Below are 19,637 nucleotides of genomic sequence, written 5' to 3'. Positions count from 1 at the left end.
AGACATCTGTTCCTTGGGGTGTCATGGTGCTGATAGTTTTATTGCTTTTTTTTTTTGGTGTCTCTGTCCTTTTTTATTTTTTTCCCCAATTCACTTATTAAATTGTCTTTATCTCAACATTCAAACTTTTTCTTGCTTCTGCCCCTTCAATCTTCTTCCCCATTCTGATGAGGGGGGAGTAAGCAAACACCTGCGTGAGGGCTTTGCTGCTGGTTGTGGCCAACTCATACAACTACTTAGTAACAAAACATAATTTTCATATGGAAAAAAAATTTAAAACCCAACAAAAATTCTGTTTCATCTCTAACTTCTATTTCACTATAAGTTTTGACCCTTTCCTCTCTACATATGAAGAATACATAAAAGTATTTAAGATACTCTTCTTTTTTAAAGCTACTGTCATACTCCAGGCTACAAGTATTAACCATCTTTGCAGTAAAAACAAGAAAGAGATGTTTTGAAAAAAACAATCACAATCCAACTAACCAGTTAATTAATGTATACAGTAATAATGAATAATTTCAGCTTTCAAGTGTATAAATCTTACCTCCATTGCATAGTTCTGGAAAATGCTGGATAAACTAGTATTATGTGAAGAGCTGTGCTCCGACCTCTCAGAATCTTGAACTTTCATACTTCTGGGGAATGAAACTTCACCTGCACAGAAAGAGTCATTTTGAGTCTTCTATTCAAGCAAATAGTAATTAATCCATTCCCAAAGAAAATAACTGCTGCTCAACCAAGGCAAGAAATTGTACCAAAAGATCTCCAAAGATATGTGTAACTCCCTTTATGATTACATTATGATTACAGTATAGATAAATATAATGCTTGTGATTAACATTTCAAGGTTATCTTTCTAACACAATATATTACAGATTATTAAAAGTAAAAACACAAAAAATAAAGACTGGGAGAGAGCAGTAAGACTGTTCGATGTATATACTCTAAAAAGTTGGTCATGATTTCCTGAATTGATACATCCATGTGTAAATTGCAAAGAGAAGGACAGTACCAGGTGAAATGCATGATACCAAATACGCCATTTACTCTGCTTCAGTTTTCCCTGGCTAACATTGCAATAAAACAAATACTCTTCTTTGATAAGGGTAGGTTTCAGTGTTATGAGTTTCACTAAGGAGAAGGGGGAAAAGAGCTTTAATATATTCACCAGAAGGAAATAGCTGGAATCAGTTTTAGGAGGCAAAATTATCCGCATTACTTTTGACAAGACCAAACTTTTCTTTTAAAAAAACACTCCCAGAATTCCCTTATCATAAAGAAGGCTCTTCTGTTTTTTCAGCTCAAGTTTATGTTTGTGAACAAATTTTACATAGCCTGTTGGATGCCATTCTTTACAGTTAGTTCTAACAGCTTTTCTAACTAACTGGAACTAGATGATATCTAGTCAAGATTTTGTGAGACAGGGCCAGATTATCTCCAGTCTGCAAGACAATTCTGCCTCTCCTGATGCAGACAGCTTTACAATATTTGCACCATTTCAGTATTGCAGAGACCCAAACCAATTCCAGAGCTGGTTCAGTAACACATCTTTTTTTTCCTCAAAACAAGAATCAAATCTGAACTGAAAATTATTAGATTTACTTAATCCAGTTTTACATCTGGCAGTGGGGAGGGAAGGATAGTTTAGCAATAGGCATATAGTCATCAATTATTTCTCTTCACAACTTCAAATCACGTATGCATCCAATACCTCTTATTCCATGGTAAAGACGGAAAATTTTTGCTTTGGATTTTTTGTGTGCTTGGGGCTATGGAGTTGGTTTTGTTGGCTTGGTTTTGGTTTTGTTTGCTTCTTTCCTCCCTTAAAAGACCTGTCTCTGTTAGTTATGCACCTATTTGCAGTTCTCGAACTGCTTGCCTTTTCTGTATTATTTCAAGAATTTTCAGGGTATTATGACTACACGAATGAGCAGGTCTTTCTTGCTATAACCAGTTAAGAATCTTCCTATCACATACAGAGAGGAAGTATTTTTATGGTTAAATTCCAACGTTTTGTATGAACTTTTTATACATTCAACAAAGAGAGAAACATTAGCTAAATATTAACTACTGCAGGAGAAGAGTACAGAACAGAAGTAAAAATTTACTTGTAATTCTCTTAAGGGCTTGAAATCATTTCGGATTAGCATAGCTTCCACTGTTTTAATGATTTCACATACAATAGTTTGCCCTGTTTGTTATATTATAATCAAATCATGGGGAAAACAAAACCAAATAATCTCACCTGCACTGTAATGCTGTCTTCCTGCATCGCCACTGCTACTGCTACTGCCAAGACTAGTAGTGCTTTGTCCAAGTTCATTTGTAATTAGCCCTGGGGCTCCAATTCTTGACGACAGATTATCTCCTAACATATTATCTTCAAAACCCACAGGGAAGTTATAGTCCGGTTGGTTGCTTTCATCCTTTAATGCAAGAAGAAAAGTAGTGGGTTTGAGTACTTCCACATCCATTATTTGACATCCATCTTTATCCAAATGAATAAATAATTAAACTGGACAACGCAGGAGGATATTGAAAAAAATGACAGACTTTAGCAACGAAAATACTTTAGCTGGGGCTCAAACTGAGTGACAAAACTGCGAGGATATAAACTTATTCATTACAGGAGAAAAAGGGAAAATGATGCATAATTGTGATTTGTTAGACATTACACAAAATGAAGGAACTATCAGAAAAATTTACTAGATCTCAGGCTGTACCTTATGACTTTCAACTTTAATTCTGACCAATCAGACTTCTTAGGCTTTTTATTTGTTTTCACAGCCTTACTTCTCACAGAATAAGACACACAGTACGGCATCATTTAAGGTAACACAATTTTGTTCTTACTAGGGTTTCTTGGTTCAGTTTCTTTAAACATAAAGATAAATAAATAAATAAATGGGGGGAATCTTGAGAACAGAAAGTTCAAACTTCCTGCATCAAGACCACTTAATTTGCTTTTGTCTGAAAAGTGTTTTTTTTTTTAATGGCAAGAGAAAATATCATAGATAAAACATAATTTTATTAGCTAATATAAGTCAATAATTAATAAAAAACATCTCCTCGAGAAGCAATCTTCTGAACACAGAAGTTATCCCTCTAACTTTGTCTCCCCAAATTTTTCATAATGAAAAACACTTACCTCATCATCTGAGTAACTATATGCCGAAGTTACAACTCCCCACATCTTACTGGCTACGTTGGCAGCCTGCTTCATGCCTGATTTCAAAACGTCAATTTTTGGTCCAGACAGTATATTGTCTAACTTCAGATTGGATAAAGTTGTTACGACAGTTCCTAATGAGCCATGTGGAGAAGAACGAGCCAGTCCTGTCAAAGATGAAGACCGCTCCTTTTGGACTTGTGGATGGGTTTGTTGCTTTGATCGTCCAGTGAATGTTCTGGATCTAGAGACAGAAGGACTTCTTCGATTTTCATAAGACTTAGGGCATGGCAGGACAGAATCCAAAGGCAGGCTTGATCTCCTTTCCTGGGAGTGACCAAGCATTTCAGAAGCTTCTGCTTCCTTATCCAGCTTATGCAGCTCCATGCTGGGAAACTTACTACCTAATGGGTTCTTCAAATTCATATAGCTCTCTATTTCATCTGCCAAATTACGTGCTGCAACTGGTGATACCAACTTTTCCCCAGGTTCTGGATAACTTGGCTGCATGCTGTCAGTAGCTAGCAAAGATAGAGGGTCCAAGCCTACTTCAACATCTTCCCTTTCGACAGGCTTAACCACTCCATAAAAGCTGTTTCTTTTGGCAGTTGCATCTTTGGATTCTGGTTTTTGGGTTTTGGACTCAGCTGACTGTTCAAGGTTCATGTCTTCCACTGCAGTCACGTTTTCATCTCTTCCATTCTTAAGATGCTCCTGCCCTTCCCCAGGTTCTTCCAGCACTTGTGAAGACTTATACTCTAGTTCCCAATCAGTCTCAGCCACACAACTCCAAGTGCCACTTATATCAGAAACCTGCTGGTCAATGATATCTTCAAAGCTGTGGGATTCATTCATATGACAGGGCGAAGTTTTGCCTCCTGACAAAGCTGCTGTTAGAATCTTGGCATCCGCTCCCATCATTATTGCTATTTCTTTAGAATGCAAGTCCAAGTTGCCTTTTTTCAGTAGCATTCCTGCTCTGCTTTCACTGCTGAAACTGCAGCTTCTCTCTGAAAACAGTTTCTGCCTCCTCTGTCTTTTTTCACTTGTTTTCTTAGGAAGAACATCACCAAAGACTACATCAACGACTGAATCCTGAGTTACAAACAGTGGGCTAGAAACAGTTTCTAAAAGAGAAAATGCATTAATATGGTATCCATAGCCACAAAAAATGTTTATTTTTTGAAATGATGTGAAATCTCCTTTATCTCCTTATCAGTGAGAAGACTCTGAGTTCCACAGTCTCAAGTTATCCATTAAGAAGTTATACTAGCATTAACAACTTATTTCACTGGCTGCAAAGGCATCCTGAAGATCAAAAGCCTCTTTGGAGTCAAAGCCATTTAGGCTTCTACCTTCCTTCTCTGCGCCAACATCCAGCAAAGAGGAGGTACTACACCCATGAACTAAAGGAAGGTAAAATTTCAAGTAAAAATTGCTCTGATTGTTTGTGGGGTTTTTTGGTTTGGCTTGTTTTTTTCCCCAAGAGCTATAATCACAGATCTATAACATCAAACTCAGCAGCTCATTGAAGTTCTGAAAAAAAACTATCATGTGTTTTGGCCCAATACAGATGCATTATTTCATTTATAACAGAGCAGTATATTTAGAAAACATTATTTAAATTTAACATGTTGAAGATACAAACTGATCCTATAAATATTCCTAATTCTTCAGGGGAATTGGGAACATTAATTGCCTAGATAACTTTCTGCTAGCTAGGTAAAAACCTCTAAGTATGGAAATTCTACTATATTAATATCTCAAAAGAGGATCCATTGTACCATATCCAATCCTGGAGAATGTTTGAGTCTCACATCATGCTGCTTCTTGGCTAGCCATCAGTTCTTATAATTGCCAAAAAGGTTCTGGGCAACTTTGTACCTCAGACTCTCAATTCAGCTACACTGAAACTGGACTACCTTGTCCTAGTAAAGGACAGACATAAAGGCGGAAAAAAACTGAACCCCAAGACTTAGCTTTTATGTATCTATAAATCTTCCTCAAAGTAAATCTCCAAATAAGTAAAAAGATTTTGTGCAGCACAAAGACAACACGCACTGTTCCTACATTATACACTGGCAATGTAAGCTACATGAACAAAGAGACTTGTCCAAGATCAGCAAGATTTAGATGACAAAATCCAAGAGGAGACACGCTTAATTCTCCTTGTTTTCTAGAATATTTCTGAAACACTCTCAGTGTGGGACAGGGAACAATCTTGATTTCGATCTACTGAATAGTGATTTTCAACTTTAGAATCAAGAGGTTCCTCCTAAGTCACCTGCAAAGGATAATGGTGAATGCAAATGTTGTGTGAGGTATTTGCATCTTGAATAGAAGTTTTGTTTCTTTCCATAACATGGAACAGATCACAAAACAGTGTAGCACAGCAAGACCAGGACTTCCGCAAGCTCTGTTTCACCCAGTGACTTACCCCCACTGCTTTTCCTTCCACTATCAAAAATGCCAGATGGAACTTTCACAATACTGTTACCCCAAGGAGGTGGATCAGTTGGACTCGCAATTTCTGTATTCAGTTGTTGTTTTTCATAAGATTTCTCTGCAGAAACCTCTGTAAGAAAGAGAATGTCATCTTCAGTAGATTTAACTGAATCATTCCATTTGCACTGTTAGGTAAAACAAACTCCAACGCTGTTCCCTTATGTAATAACAGCCTAAACGATCAGTCCTACTAGGTACTGAGCATTTCCTGAAAGTAATATCCAGAGAGGTGACAGTCACCACTGCTATGCAGAGACTGCTTCACTGTTCACAAGCTTTCAGCATTTCCCAATTTCTCCCCTTGGTATTTTTTCAACTAATCAAAGTAGAGTAGGAATACCAGTTTGCACATTTTTCATGCAGGGCTACTTGTTTAATAAAAGCTTTGGAAGCGTTAACTCAGATAAAGGATCTAGTAACCCAGATACAAAACACATTCAGTATTGAAAACAATACAATACAGAAGAACTAAGGGCAAAATTTGGACAGATGACCATAGCATCATCTATAGCTGGGAAGAGTTTGTAAAAAAAAGTAGTGTCTTTTATTATGTCAACTGGTACAGATAAAAAAAATTGTTAAGATTTCAAATATATAAATGAGAGGAATGTAAAATATAAAATACTGTGTACTCTAGCACTTGTACAATTTTTCCATCTATATTAAATTAGTCTAATAAAAGGCTATTTCTATCTATCTATATATTCCCCTGCCATTATTTAGGGCACAGAAGTAATACAAGAGATTTCATACAGTTGTATTTTGAGCTTGCTAACATTAGTAATTCAATACTTCGAGTATTTGTGGTAGTCTAATGCATGAAACCCATTTATCACCACAAGCCTTCATCAACATAAACATGCATACTTAACCTTCTATTAAGTCTCCAGCTTTAGAAGAAATATCTTTGTTTAGCTGTGTTTCAGTTGCAGGAAGACTGTTTCCATCATCTCTTAAAAGTTCATCCTTGGATCCGTAACCCTGGTCTGACTGACCACCTGTTTGAAGAAATATAAATATGTACCTCTGATTTGCTTCTCCTTCCTAAATTTGTTTTTCAATAAGAAAATAAAAGAACTGAAATTAATTTGTTTCGCATGTAGTTTCTCCAGAGAAGTTCATAGTAAGATCTCCAAAATACCTAATTTGTGGACAGATCTACTTGGTGATGACGACAGCAGACATAATTAGTCCATACCAATCCAAATTTACTTTTCTACTTAAATTACAGACCATTTCTTCTCCCAGAAACATTATGGGGACTAATGCACTATATTCCCTTTCATTCCTTTCCTATCTCTTTAGCATGAAATATTTAACTGCCGGACAAGCTAAATTCTCAAATGCATCTACAAAATAAATTTAGATGAGCACAACAGTAATTAAGCAAGTTTCTAACAAGGAATACAGTCCTCAAAAAAACTGTACCATAAACTGTGCTATATCTTTGTACTGTAGGGCAACGTATAAATTGTAATGGAAAAAAATCAAAAATGTTAACACTTTTTAAAAGTCTGTTCTTCCGCAATACCACTAATTTGACACCTGTAACTCACTCACTCACTCAAAAAAAAAAAAGGAAGTTTATAATAGTCCAAAAAGTCAGTCATAGGAAACCATCCAGACAGACTCTCTTTTCTCTGTTATTTTTATCTGAAGTGCTGCTGCATGTGCAAAAAGACAAATATACTATATGTGACACATTCCTCAGCAACATGTTAAATAGTACTGTTTATATGCTGTAGAGTACCTATTAGAATACATTTCTGTACCAAAAAAGATCAAAGCGTAAGCTACTGAGTATGAAAGGGGTTAAGAAGCTCCATAAAACTTGACTGACAGATGCAATTTATTTGCCATATATATTACTGCTGTTTATTTTACCAACAAATAACAAATATGCAAAAAAGAATTATAAGTTTGAGCAGACAACAATTAATACAGTTTGCTATTATATTAAAAAACTTTTTATATAGAAAATTAAGTTCTGAAATTCTTTGGTTCTTATTTTTTCTCTATCATAATTTCAATAATGTTAGGATCCCTGCTCTGCACAGGAGTGAAAAAATACCCTATCAATAAATGGGTGAATTACCTGCAGAAGTAACATTCAAGGGTAGAAATAATGCACACGTGCATCCAAGGCTTCACACCATATGTCTGCACCCCACACCGTGATAGCCAAGGACAAATGCGGCACCCAAGAGACAGCAAAGAGCAAAAAGCAGAGCAACAAAGAGCAGAGAGAAGGGAAGTTCAGTAATCTAGGCAGACACATCAGATGAAGCGCAGGAATCAGACTCACAGTCCCTTTTACAGAAGGGCTCAAGGTATTAAAAACATAAAGAGTGTGCAAGAACCATCTGTTCATTAAGTTTTGAAGTACACACAGAAAGGAAGTTTAGTTGAGACTGTGCACAAGTAGAATGTGATCAGTACTAAAGCAAATATGAAGAACCATGCATTTTGTCTTGCCATCTCAAATAATTAACTTTCTGTGCACTCTTTTTAATTCGGTTTATCTGGAAGAGTGCATACCATGTTTAAGGAGGAGTTTTCTGCAGTTTATCCTGTCTTTCCATTCCCACAGTGTCTTATAAAAACTGCCTTAAAGGTTCAGATAATTTCTACATTTATTTCAAAGTTTAGCAACCACCATTAAGAAAGTTGAATATGGCCTTTAAAAGCATATTTTACTACAATCAAACATAAAATACTACTTCCGTGAATGTCAATTAGGCCTTTCTGGAATATCATCAGAAGAAATATTTTCAAGTGTTACCTTCTGATCACCTCAACAACTATCATTCCTGTCCTTCAATACAGAGCAAGATTTTACTGACACAGACCATCTCTTCTATGAATAAATGACAATGTGCAAAAACTGAACAGCTTCATACCTTTTCTGAGGATTAACACAAAAAGTAAGGTACATGAGACCACAGCAAAACATTTATTTTAACTTAACAATATTTCCACTATGGTTCATTCTAGTAAGAAACATGATCTGCAATAAAGGAATAACATTCAACAACAGTGTATTTCTTTTCTACACAAGTTAACTCAATGCTTCAGTCTCTAGAGCTTCAAGAGGGGAAGGTTTTAGTTATGAAGGGGAAATCAACAGGAGTAAAAAAAATTTAGCCTTTTGGGAAACTGTTAGTAGTGAAACCCAGCAGAATCTAGTACCTGTGCTAGAGTGATTATCAATGGAATCAAGCCTGACTAAGTCACTGACGAAGAGGGTGTGCTCCCCACTGTTAGCATCATTAGAACTATCCACGCTACCATGGCTCACCATGTCCCCATCACTTCCACCTGTGGGACTCCGCAGAGCTAAAGACACGAATGAGAGCTGGTTAGTAAGAGAGGATTTAACTTCTCAGGTTTTTAAACAAATCTAACCTTTTTAGACAACAGTAAATACTTCTGCTTGCACATATAAGAGTATGAAATTCTAGCAACAGAATAAAGACAATTAACTCTTCAGTGTGCAAAATACTGTTTAAAGCATCAAGTTGGCAATTACCAATTTTTATATATTTAAGGACAGATTTTCCACTTTAAAAAGACACAATGTTAGCTGCAATCCCTCAGAAAGCACATCATGCTCTTGTTCAGCAGAAATAAATCCATTTCAACTAACTTATTACCTGATATCATAGGCACTTGTGGGCTCTGCGTTGATTTCTTTAAGCACTGCCTAAATTGTGCTGTGCCATGAACTACGTTTCGTACCTTTGTCCACAGGAATATGCCACTGCGGTTACTGCTAGGCCAAGAAGACTCTAAAACCGCCTACAAAAAGTGACATTGCAATAACAAAAACAGTAAGACAGTTACACTGAAGAAACACGGTGTGGTGACCAGCTTTTTTACCCTAATCAAAAACCACATTTCTTGTAAACCATGTGAAGTAGGAAAAATACTTGAATTTTTATGAGCCCTTCCACAGCTCAGTCTACAACAGCTGATTTAAAAATAAACAACAGATCAAGATTTCTTTAAGTAAACAAAGTAGGTTTTGTTCCTATTTACATATTTTGCAACAAAAGACCTTCTTATTACTTCACATAGTTTATAATGAAGTTTCATTAGCATATTACAGGAACTTGGAAGCAAGGAAAAGAGGGGTATGCTACTTCCACTAGCCCAATTCCAGCCTTCATCCATCTTGGATCTTGCTATCTTAAAGAATATACCTTGGAACAGATGTATTTGACATGGAGGCACCAGAGGGTTTCAAAATTTGCAAATGGAAACACTATATATTTCAGTAGAATTTCTGGTTAGCCAAACAGCACAGGAATGTAAATTTATCAGTGTAAAACTATGCTGTGTAGATCCAGTGAACTGTAAGCATGTCCAAAAGGATTGCTTGACCAAGAGAATCAGCAAATCCAAGTGAAGAGCTGTAAGAAAAAATCTTCAAAACGTGTTACAGGACTTTCAGAGTTACAATAGCAAGAGAGACACTGGTGCCTTACCTTATTGTAATAACCATAGGTGATGGCATTTGGCTGTATTCCAGCATTTTTCATTTCGAAAAGGACTCTCACAGCCTGAACAGGTTGACCCCACAGTCCACAGAGCTGCATTACTACTCTGTAGCAGACCTGACAAGATACAGAAGTTCGGAAATGAAACGATGACAGGAATTGTGAAACAGCTTATGCTCCTCCCTGATTTCCAACTTATACACATGTGAAAGGGAAAGCCATATATCTCACAGCCCGAAGAGGGATTAAGCCCGAAGAGGAAATCACAGGAGCTGAAATAACATCAGCAGTCACATTGATGAGTATGCTGATTTTTTTCTCCTTTTGGCTCTTTTGTTCGAGAAATAAAGGAAGTAAGGAAACACCCCTGAGAAGATCGGGATAACTTGTTGCTGTATGCCTGTGGATACTACTGAAAGAATAGTATGCTGCACGCAAACCCATTATCCCAACAGTGCAAGATGGCTGCAAAGCATTAAATCAAATTAAAAACTGGGATATTCAAGAACTTTCTTCTGGAAGTCATTTGGGAGAAGATTAGCAACACTAAGCTGGAGTATATAACTCAGCTAACACTATGCTGGGGATGATGAAGGAAAGTAACTTCCAGTTGTCCAAGTTAAGCAGACTTATTTGAGATGACTTTAAAGTGGCTTTAGAAAAGGTCAAACCGTAAGTGTGCTTAACCTGGTGGTGGCAGCGAAACACACTGTATTTGCACCTTCTGCCCTATTCAATGCTCATGGTAGCTTTTTTTTATTTGCACTTGCCTCATCTAGTGGTTCCACATCGGTTTTCCTCATTTTAATTAGAACATCATATGCCTGCTGCAGTGCTTTGACCTTGGGATGTGCAACTCTGACATAGGCTGGCAGACAAATAAACCATAGGCTGTAACTGTGACTGAAGAGACACTTAGCCCACTGTGGGGGGCTTACGTAATACTTCTTGGCTAATTTATGAGCTGTTTTTATCTCCTGTGAGGGTGAAACAAAACAAAAAAAGCAGACAAAAGATACAACATCCTGAATCTAGAAGTCATTACTAGCTCAGATACTGGCTTCTTAAGAATTTAATAATAATTCACACATTCAATGGAAAATTCCTTCTTATCACTCTCATTATTAAGACACTCTGTAAGCAAAAACCAGCATCAGGATTAATGTTTTTTTTCCCCATTAAAGCATTAATTTTAATTTTATATTACAGTCTAAAGATTAAAAATGCATTTGACAATACACTGTAATCTCAGATTCTAATTTGTTTATCTGTTCTCTTCTCTTTTTTTTGTGCAAGTGTTCATTCTCAAGAGTTACAAAGACCAAACCTCTAACAAATTAACTTACAGTATAAATAGGTAGTGGCAGTATAACCAAAAAAAATTCCTATCTTTCAGTGTTCATACAGTGATTACAGTGAGACTCATCTGACCTGTTTTGTCCTCTTTGCCATGAGCGCTGGACTATTTGAAATGCTACTTCCAGCTGCGTGTCTGCTGAAGGAAAGTTTGAGCTCCTGTGGCCTGTCAAAGAGCTTGAAATCTAGTCGTGGGAAGTTCTTATAGCTATATAGTTGATTAAAGAAAAAAAAAAAAAAATATTTCACATACCTGCTCACAGCAGGAAAGTCATGCAATGACACTGGTGTGGAAAGAATCATAGAATTAACTGGGTTGGAAGAGACCTCTGAGATCATCAAGTCCAACCCTTGATCCAACCCCACTGTGATTACTAGATCATGGCACTCAGTGCCACATCCAGCCTCGTCTTAAAAATCTCCAGGGACGGTGAATCCACCACCTCTCTGGGCAGGCCATTCCAATGCCTGATCACTCTCTCTGGAAAGAACTTTCTAATATCCAACCTAAACCTCCCATGGCAGAGCTTAAGCCTGTGCCCTCTTGTCGTCTTTTTTTTATTCTCCTAGAACTGACAAACAGGAGAATAAAAAAACAGGGGGGAAAAAAGGAAGACAGTAAGCTCTTTTTAGCCTTATTCACAAAGATACCACAAGAAGATGGTTTAGATATTAAATATCCAGAGATAATTTAAATAAGAAACAGACTGCTATCCAGGTCATGAAGGTCAGGGAAGCACAGACGATGATCAACAAGAACAACAGCTGAAAACAGAATCTTGATGATCTCCAAGAGAGATAGGAAAAAAATCATACCTACAGTGTCTGAAACTCCATACTTTTCTGCACAGGGCTGAAAAAGACTGAATTCAAGAAATCTGAAGAGCGGATGTTTTATTGTTTTGGTTCATCATCTGCAGATCAATGGTACTGGGTAGATTCATAACCCACCTTTCATCATTACCAACGTGGAATAAAGTGCACTGCACTAGCTACTAAATACGCATAAATGGCTCCAACAGGAAGAAAGACATTAAATAAATGTAGAAAGGTATTACTATGAAGTCGGCAAGAAGTTACTGAAAAATTAATATCATAATCCACGTGCCCTCAAATATACATACAAAACACCCAGACTTCTAGAACTTTAGAAACTTACCAGAATGTGGGCAACTCCTATCTTTTTAAGGGTTCTTCTAAACATTGTATTAAAGCAAGTCTTGCACCAACATGGAACATCTGCCCTGTTAAATATCATAAGCATTATAGTTTCACTCCAGGTGGCTGTTTAACTTGTACCTGTATTTTGGCACTCGGTCCTGTCCATCATCAGCAGGGGGCTCTGGTGGCATTATGAACACTGTGTGTTCACTTTTTAGTGACTCATCAAGCTCAATCAACCGTGCATCTTCGACAGAATCTACATCAACCTGAAAACAGAGTTTGTACACTAAGTACAGAGTTTGGCTTTGTAACAGAAACGTCCTCTTAACTTCAATTATGTTAGAGTATGTAAAAATATATTTAATATATGCTGTATTTGATTAGATATCTAAGTTATACTTGTTCCAATTACTCAAATACCAAATCCACAGCCTTGTCTTTCCATTTTTATTTCATGATCAGATATTCCTAAACATTCTGAAGGATGAAGTACCTTCTCTCCTTTTTCTGTTCCTTTATCTGGAAAGAGCTGGGGAAAAAAAAAAAAAAAAGGAGTTTCTTCTCAACTCAAAAAACCCCCCTAAATAATTGTATTAAAGCAGCATCATTTACTGAAGTATTACAGAAGAAATACAAAATTTCTGTATTACTGTAGAAGCAATTAAACTGTTTTTCAAATACTTCAGTAAAGAACTCAGTAATCAGTATGTGTTCAATCTGTTGACATTATTTACCAAATACAAAACCCTAAATCTATTAAAAGAACACTGCTTTCTTTTAGTTTAGATCAAAAATACTGCTGTTTTGCAGATATTTTCAATATGACGACCTGCAAAAATATCCAATTATTAAGTAAGTATTGTCTAGATACAGAGTGAGAAAAATAGAGGCAAATAAATTTTTAAATATTTATTCTATTGGTTTTTTCATGAAGGTTAATTTGATTAGAATCAATACTGAATCAAAGACTCAGTCTATAAGAATATGGTATATTAAAATGAAGGTTCTGCCCAGAAAGAATCATATATATGCACCTTAAAAAATAAACAGAATTCTCTAGCTCCTTTTATATTCCAAACTTGTTATTTTAAAAATGAAGCTGTAAATTCCATGACCCATCTAGACCAGAACCATACTGATGAGACTTCACCAAAAAAAAAAAAAAAAGAATAGGATATAGTAATCCTTCTCCTATAACAAACATGCAACAAAAGGGGAACCTACTTATATAAATCAGTTTTGACAATAACTGGAGCACTAGGCACATTTTAAGTCAAAATTGTGTGAAAAGAACACCACCATAGATGACCACTGGTAGTAATTCCATATTAGAGGGAGGATAATTAACATTTACAGGGAAGACATAGATGGCATTTCTTGCACTATCTTATGGATTGAAATCCTACAGGGCTTTAATCAAAATTTCTTGCAATAACACAGAAAATTATGACCATTCAGAAGATGAAAAACATGACTAAGCAATAACCACCAAGAATTCCAATCCCTTCAAACACTTCCTGCAAAGGGTATCTGCCTTCTCAACTAAAAGCCAGGACAAAAACACAAAATGAACAGAAGCATATAATTTATTGCTACATTTTTCACCTTTTCTATGCAGTCATCAAAAAATGCCAAGCCAGTATCCTTGTCACTCACAAAACTGCACTCTTCAATAAAGCGGCTGAATATCTGTGTTTTGGTGAGATGCGTGTAGAACTTGGTATAGGCACGGTCTCTGCTTTTTAAGAACCCTGGTTATAAAAGGGAACACATAACTAAATACCAGTTCCGTATGACTTCTATACGAAATGAACACATAAATTGTCTACATAAAATATTTAAGGTGCTAATACATAAAGTATTGGCTTAAGCAATAAAAACAACTAGCATTTGGAAGATTAAAACAGCATTTTTAAAATAAACTATTTTTTTACCATAGTTAATACAATCAATCACCCCCCTGTAATCCGCTTACTGTGTTTGTTAACTCTTTGTGCAAGAAAAAGAATATGACCTCAACAAAAGCATTAACAGTTAAAAAAACTAAAAAAAATATTATTTTATCCTAAAAGGTAATGGGCCTTAAATGATAACATTTAAGGCTCTCCAAACCACTGAATAAAAATCACTTCTCATATCTGTCATCCAGTAATTAAAAAAAATCAATCCCACCAACACCAAAAGACTGTCGTGGTTTTGCCCACCAGCCCATCCCTGGGGCTGAGGATGGTTTTGTCCAGGTAATTTCCGGACAAAAAGGCCAATCAAAAGTCCAGTGACGCCTTTGCTAATTTCATCTTCAAGAAAATGGAAGAGAAGGTTTGTTTGCGCAGTTGAAATTAGGGGCAGCAGCCATGTAGGGGAGAGGAGTAGCGGGCCCGAGCAGGGCCAGACTCCCTCCTCCCCTGGCTTGGGCCGGGGTGGGGGGAGCAGGTGCAGCACTGAAGTCCTCCCTTCTCTCTTGTAAGAGAGTGAAGAAAAAAAGGTTTAAAAGACGAACTGCTTGGACAGAAACGGTTGTGGAAGAATTCCAGCCGAAAGATAATGGAGCTTCCAAGGTCGAAGCTGGCAGCCGAAACTGCAGCAAGAAAAGTAAAGTGCCAAAGGGGGGACTTGTTTCCCATCCCCCCCCCCCCCTTTTCGCTCTCTCTCCTCAGCAAGGAAAAGTAATCCCTGCTACTTGTAAAAGTTTGTTGGAATAAGGAGACCCCCCATGCGGCTGATAGAGGAGTCTGTGGATGTACCAAAGAGAACTGAGACTTCATGAGAAGGATTGAAGTGAGGCAGAGTCCTGGTGGAGATTTGTGACCCTGAGGGAAACCTGTGCTGGAGCAGTGACGACTCAGGTGGGATACTGGGATCCGTGTGTGTGTGGATCCATACTGCTGTTGAAGATTTTCTGACCCTGAGAAATCTCATGCTGGAGCGAGACGGCCCATGTGAGATGTTGGGATCCGTGTGTGTGTGGATCCGTGCTAGACCCATGCCAAGAAATCTATCAAGGACTGTTCTCCCATGGGGAGGGACCTCCATAGGGAAACAGGGGTGGACTCTTAAGCCATTATCCCCTGTAACCCTGTGGAAGAAGATCCATAGTAAGCCAGTGTCCCCTTGCAAGCCTATGGAAGGAAAACCCTTCGGGACCTGAGTAACCCCCAGCCTTCGGTCTTAGCCCAGGAGGGGGGTAAGCCCAGCCCTGAAAGCCAACACAGAGCGAGAAAGAGAGAGAAAAAGTTCCAGCTGCAACGAGAATACTGCTGCTACTGAAGATCTATTACTAGAGAGAGAGAGCTGGAACTCCGAAAATAGAGAATGAGACTACTTCTTCTCCTTGGACTAGTAAAAAAGGGGAAGAAGTATTTCTGTAAATATATAGCACTTCAACTTGAGTAGAAATTGTTGTAGATATAGTTCTTTAGTTTTTAATTTATTAGTAGTTTTTGTTTTACTAGTAATAAATGTTTATAATATTTTCCCCAAATCCTGTCTCTCTTTTGTCTGAAAAAACCTTCTCTCAACTGGTAGTAATTGTGTGGGGGGTGGAAAGCAAATTGACCCAGAGCAAAACCACGACACACATAAAAAACAAAACACTTGTGACATTTCATGTAGTATTCAACTCATGAACAGATCTGAAAGCTTAACAGTGATGAGGAAAATTACATTTGCTGACTATTGCTTTATTAAGTTTTGAATCTTTGCCCCATTTTCTAATATTTTCCCATTTATACCAAGACCAATACTTCATTCTTCATTACTGGGCTTTAAGCATTTTGGCTCTGTAGAAATTGAGAAATATTTTTGCATTCCCAAGAGGTGTCCTTAAAGAATATACCATGAAGAGAGAGCATCATGCTACCTAAAGAAAACTTTTTTAATACCAGAGCTAGTGCAAACCTGCACTTCTATGTCTATATATCTGTGTTCTAAGCAACTTTTAACAGTTCAACTTTATACAGTTGTACAGCTGCAATTCCAAATATTGCCACAGATACATGGCACAACTAAAGGGAATTCTGGCCTTTTAAACTTAGGCAGTTCCTAAGCTCTAGAGTTGTAACACTGTCAACATTACCAGCAGCTGGTCTGCCTCACTCTCACCTTGATGATCAAACAAGGAATCAGCAGCAGTTGCTTTATTTGAAGGTGCCTGCGTGATTGGCTTGAGGAATGTTCTGTAACCCTTTAAAATAGATGCCATGAAACGGAGAAAAGCCTCCTGGATCTCCATCTCGAGTTCTATCATCTTCTTCTGCCAGGAGAAATCTGCCTCTATAGGAGTCATTTCCACTGCAGAGCCTTCTTGAGTTTTCCTGTGAACTAGCAATGAACAACATGTACAGTCCTTTATTAAAAATTCAGTGCATTTAAAAATTTTTTCTACCTGCCCATGTTCAGAAATGACAAGCACTAGAACTCCTATAATTATTTTTCAGTTTAACTGGCCCACACAAAAGGCAGGTTACTGCAAGAGTTGATTGTATGTTTCTCTACCTCATGCAGCAGTTTGGGACATAAAAGGAGGATGGATGTCAGCTCAGTTAATATTATTCTATGCCCAACTGAATGTCATCTATCAGTAATAAATCAACACAAACTCAAAACACCATGTGTCCCCTCCCTGCACCCAAGCAGCTTTTTCTTGGGCTGCTCTACAATCTCCAGTCTCCTCAGGAATTCTCTTCAGACCTTGGCTTTGATTAATGACTCCTGAGCAGTTAAGCTCCCCTCGAGCTTATCAGAAACACTGTCTGTTCTCAGCAACTGCTGCTGCCTAAAGAACAGCTGTTGCCTCATGGAAAGCCTTGGAACACTATCTGCCTGACTCATAGCCTGAGCCGAACAATATTATTGTAACTGGACTTTTGAGGGAAGGACAACCACAGACCGTCTTGTAACACTCTGAAGTCGAGTCCTAAGCCAAGCCCTCTGAGGTCTCCTGGGCCGCTGAGACTGCACCAGCACCTCCTTCTCAGTGGGACCTCTTGGAGCTCACGAGCTCTCCAGTTCACGATACTCCAAGGATCATAATCAAAAGCTGCCAACAGGATCTGGGCTAATACCTCCACACTCCTTAAGGCTCAACCTGTCATCCACTGCGGGTTGCCAAGGCATCCAACATTGAGTATCTCACTGAACTCAAGGTGAATTTTTAACAGATAGACATACCTTTGCACACAATTCTTTGTGTCTGTTGAATGCATGTGTGAAGAGATTTAAACACCCAGTAGCAAGTATAGTATGAGTATTTCCATCTCAGATCTGTAATTAATTTACTGTGGTGCTTACAGTAAATCCTATTAAGTAACTCTGTAAATGTTAGTCAGTGATTAAGTGCTGTTAACACATTTAGACATAAACCTGGGCCTTAGTTTGGACTTAGCTCTTAGTTTGGACTTAGTCTAGGGATAAGTTTAGACTCAGTTGCACCTAGGCTCCATCAGGGGTTTAGACAGCAAGGGGATCTTCTGTGCACCTCTTGTCTAGTAGGATCTCCCTTGCTCCTTTGTACTGCCAGTCCCTGATAAAATCATTCTGCTTTGATTCTAACCCGATTTTCCTTTGCATGCTTCACCCATGTAGTAAGTAATGGAGTGAACCTTGGTACTGAACTTCATTGTACTTTCGCAAATTTTATATTAAACCTGCTTTTTCTGATATCTTTGCTGGTGATTCTTTAGGTGACCTAAAGTGACACCATCTTTTCCCTGTTCTGAAGACTGCACATCTAAAACAATTCTTCTGACAAAAATTCTAACATTTTAGTGTGCCAAAGGGTAGAAACAAAAAGGTGACATTCAGAGTTTATTCCTGCATTCTTAAAAAAACTCAGCAACAAGTACTGCTGAAAATGATGTTTCACACTTTTTATTACTAAAACCACCATTTTCTGTTTCTGGAATTTACAAATTTTGTACATCTTGTGTATCTATGAGGCTATCATCGTCTCCTTCCCCATAATGATGTAACCTAACACCCTGAGTCAGATTATCTGAAAGAACCTATCTACAGTTAGAAAGAAGCAATAGCTGAAAACTGTTAGGTTGGTTAGAACTTTGCCCTTATCTGTCCAAGTCATTAGGCTGAAGATGGTTGGTTTTTATTTTTACTTTGTCAAAACACTTTGTCAAAATTTAGCTACTCCGTTATTTTGGTAGAAAAGTCATTATCTAAGAAATTCACCAGTACTGAACACTGGGATCTACCAACCCGTCAGCCATGCCTTGGAAGGTCATGGAACACACCCTCCTAGAAGCTATGCTGAAGCACATGGAGGTCCAGGAGGTGATTTGAGACAGCCAGCACAGCTTCACCAAGGGCAAGTCCTGCCTGACCAACTTAGTGACCTTCTATGATGCAGTGATTACATCAGTGGAAAAAGGAAAGGGCTGCAGACGTCATTTATCTGGGCTTCTGTAAAGCCTTCGACACAGTCCCCCACAACATCTCTGAATTGGAAAGAGACGAATTTGGCGAGTGGATTGTTAGATGGGTAAGAAATTGGTTGAACAGTGGCATCCAGATGGCAGCGGTCAACAGCTTAAAGTCCTGATGGACACCAGCGCCAAGTGGTGTTTCTCAGGATATGTACTAGGACCAGTGTTATTTAATGTCTTCATTAATGACACAGGCAGAAGAACAGAGTGCACCCCCAGCAAATCTGCAGATGACACCAAGCTGAGTGGTGCGGTTGATGCACCTGAAGGACAGGATGCCATTCATAGAGACCTGGCCAAGCTCAAGAAGATGAGCCCATGGGAATCTTCTAAGATCAAGTGCAAGATGCTGTAACCTGGACTGGGGCAACCTCTGGTGCCAATACAATCCAGAGGATGAACAGATGGTTGCTGAGAAGGACCTGGGGGTGCTGGTGGATGGGAGTCTGGACATGACCATGAGTAAACGCTAAAAAAAAAAACACTTAAATTTTAAGAAGTCAC

The 19,637-nt window shown here is 38.0% G+C and overlaps 1 protein-coding gene across 1 annotated transcript in view; it reads right to left on the bottom strand.

The window, feature by feature from the left end:
* Positions 1–19,637, bottom strand: part of DENND4C (DENN domain containing 4C) — a 67,230-nt gene that overhangs the window by 12,404 nt on the left and 35,189 nt on the right. Inside the window, exons 12-25 of the mRNA XM_027881841.1 lie at positions 16,798–17,016; positions 14,302–14,447; positions 13,190–13,225; positions 12,832–12,962; positions 11,608–11,740; positions 10,947–11,153; positions 10,165–10,293; positions 9,331–9,475; positions 8,867–9,013; positions 6,550–6,675; positions 5,610–5,747; positions 3,152–4,299; positions 2,249–2,429; positions 548–657 (exon numbers count right to left, since the gene is read on the bottom strand). Of these exons, the coding sequence (XP_027737642.1) occupies positions 548–657; positions 2,249–2,429; positions 3,152–4,299; positions 5,610–5,747; positions 6,550–6,675; positions 8,867–9,013; positions 9,331–9,475; positions 10,165–10,293; positions 10,947–11,153; positions 11,608–11,740; positions 12,832–12,962; positions 13,190–13,225; positions 14,302–14,447; positions 16,798–17,016 (2,996 nt within the window). The remainder of the gene's footprint in view (positions 1–547; positions 658–2,248; positions 2,430–3,151; positions 4,300–5,609; positions 5,748–6,549; positions 6,676–8,866; positions 9,014–9,330; positions 9,476–10,164; positions 10,294–10,946; positions 11,154–11,607; positions 11,741–12,831; positions 12,963–13,189; positions 13,226–14,301; positions 14,448–16,797; positions 17,017–19,637) is intronic.

This window comes from Empidonax traillii, unplaced genomic scaffold, assembly GCF_003031625.1.
Source record: "Empidonax traillii isolate 1590-97213 ecotype Southwest subspecies unplaced genomic scaffold, ASM303162v1 scaffold97:size1219025, whole genome shotgun sequence".
Lineage (NCBI taxonomy): Eukaryota > Metazoa > Chordata > Aves > Passeriformes > Tyrannidae > Empidonax > Empidonax traillii.
Note: the sequence above shows the minus strand (reverse complement) of the source record. Positions and strands in the feature narration are given on the sequence as shown.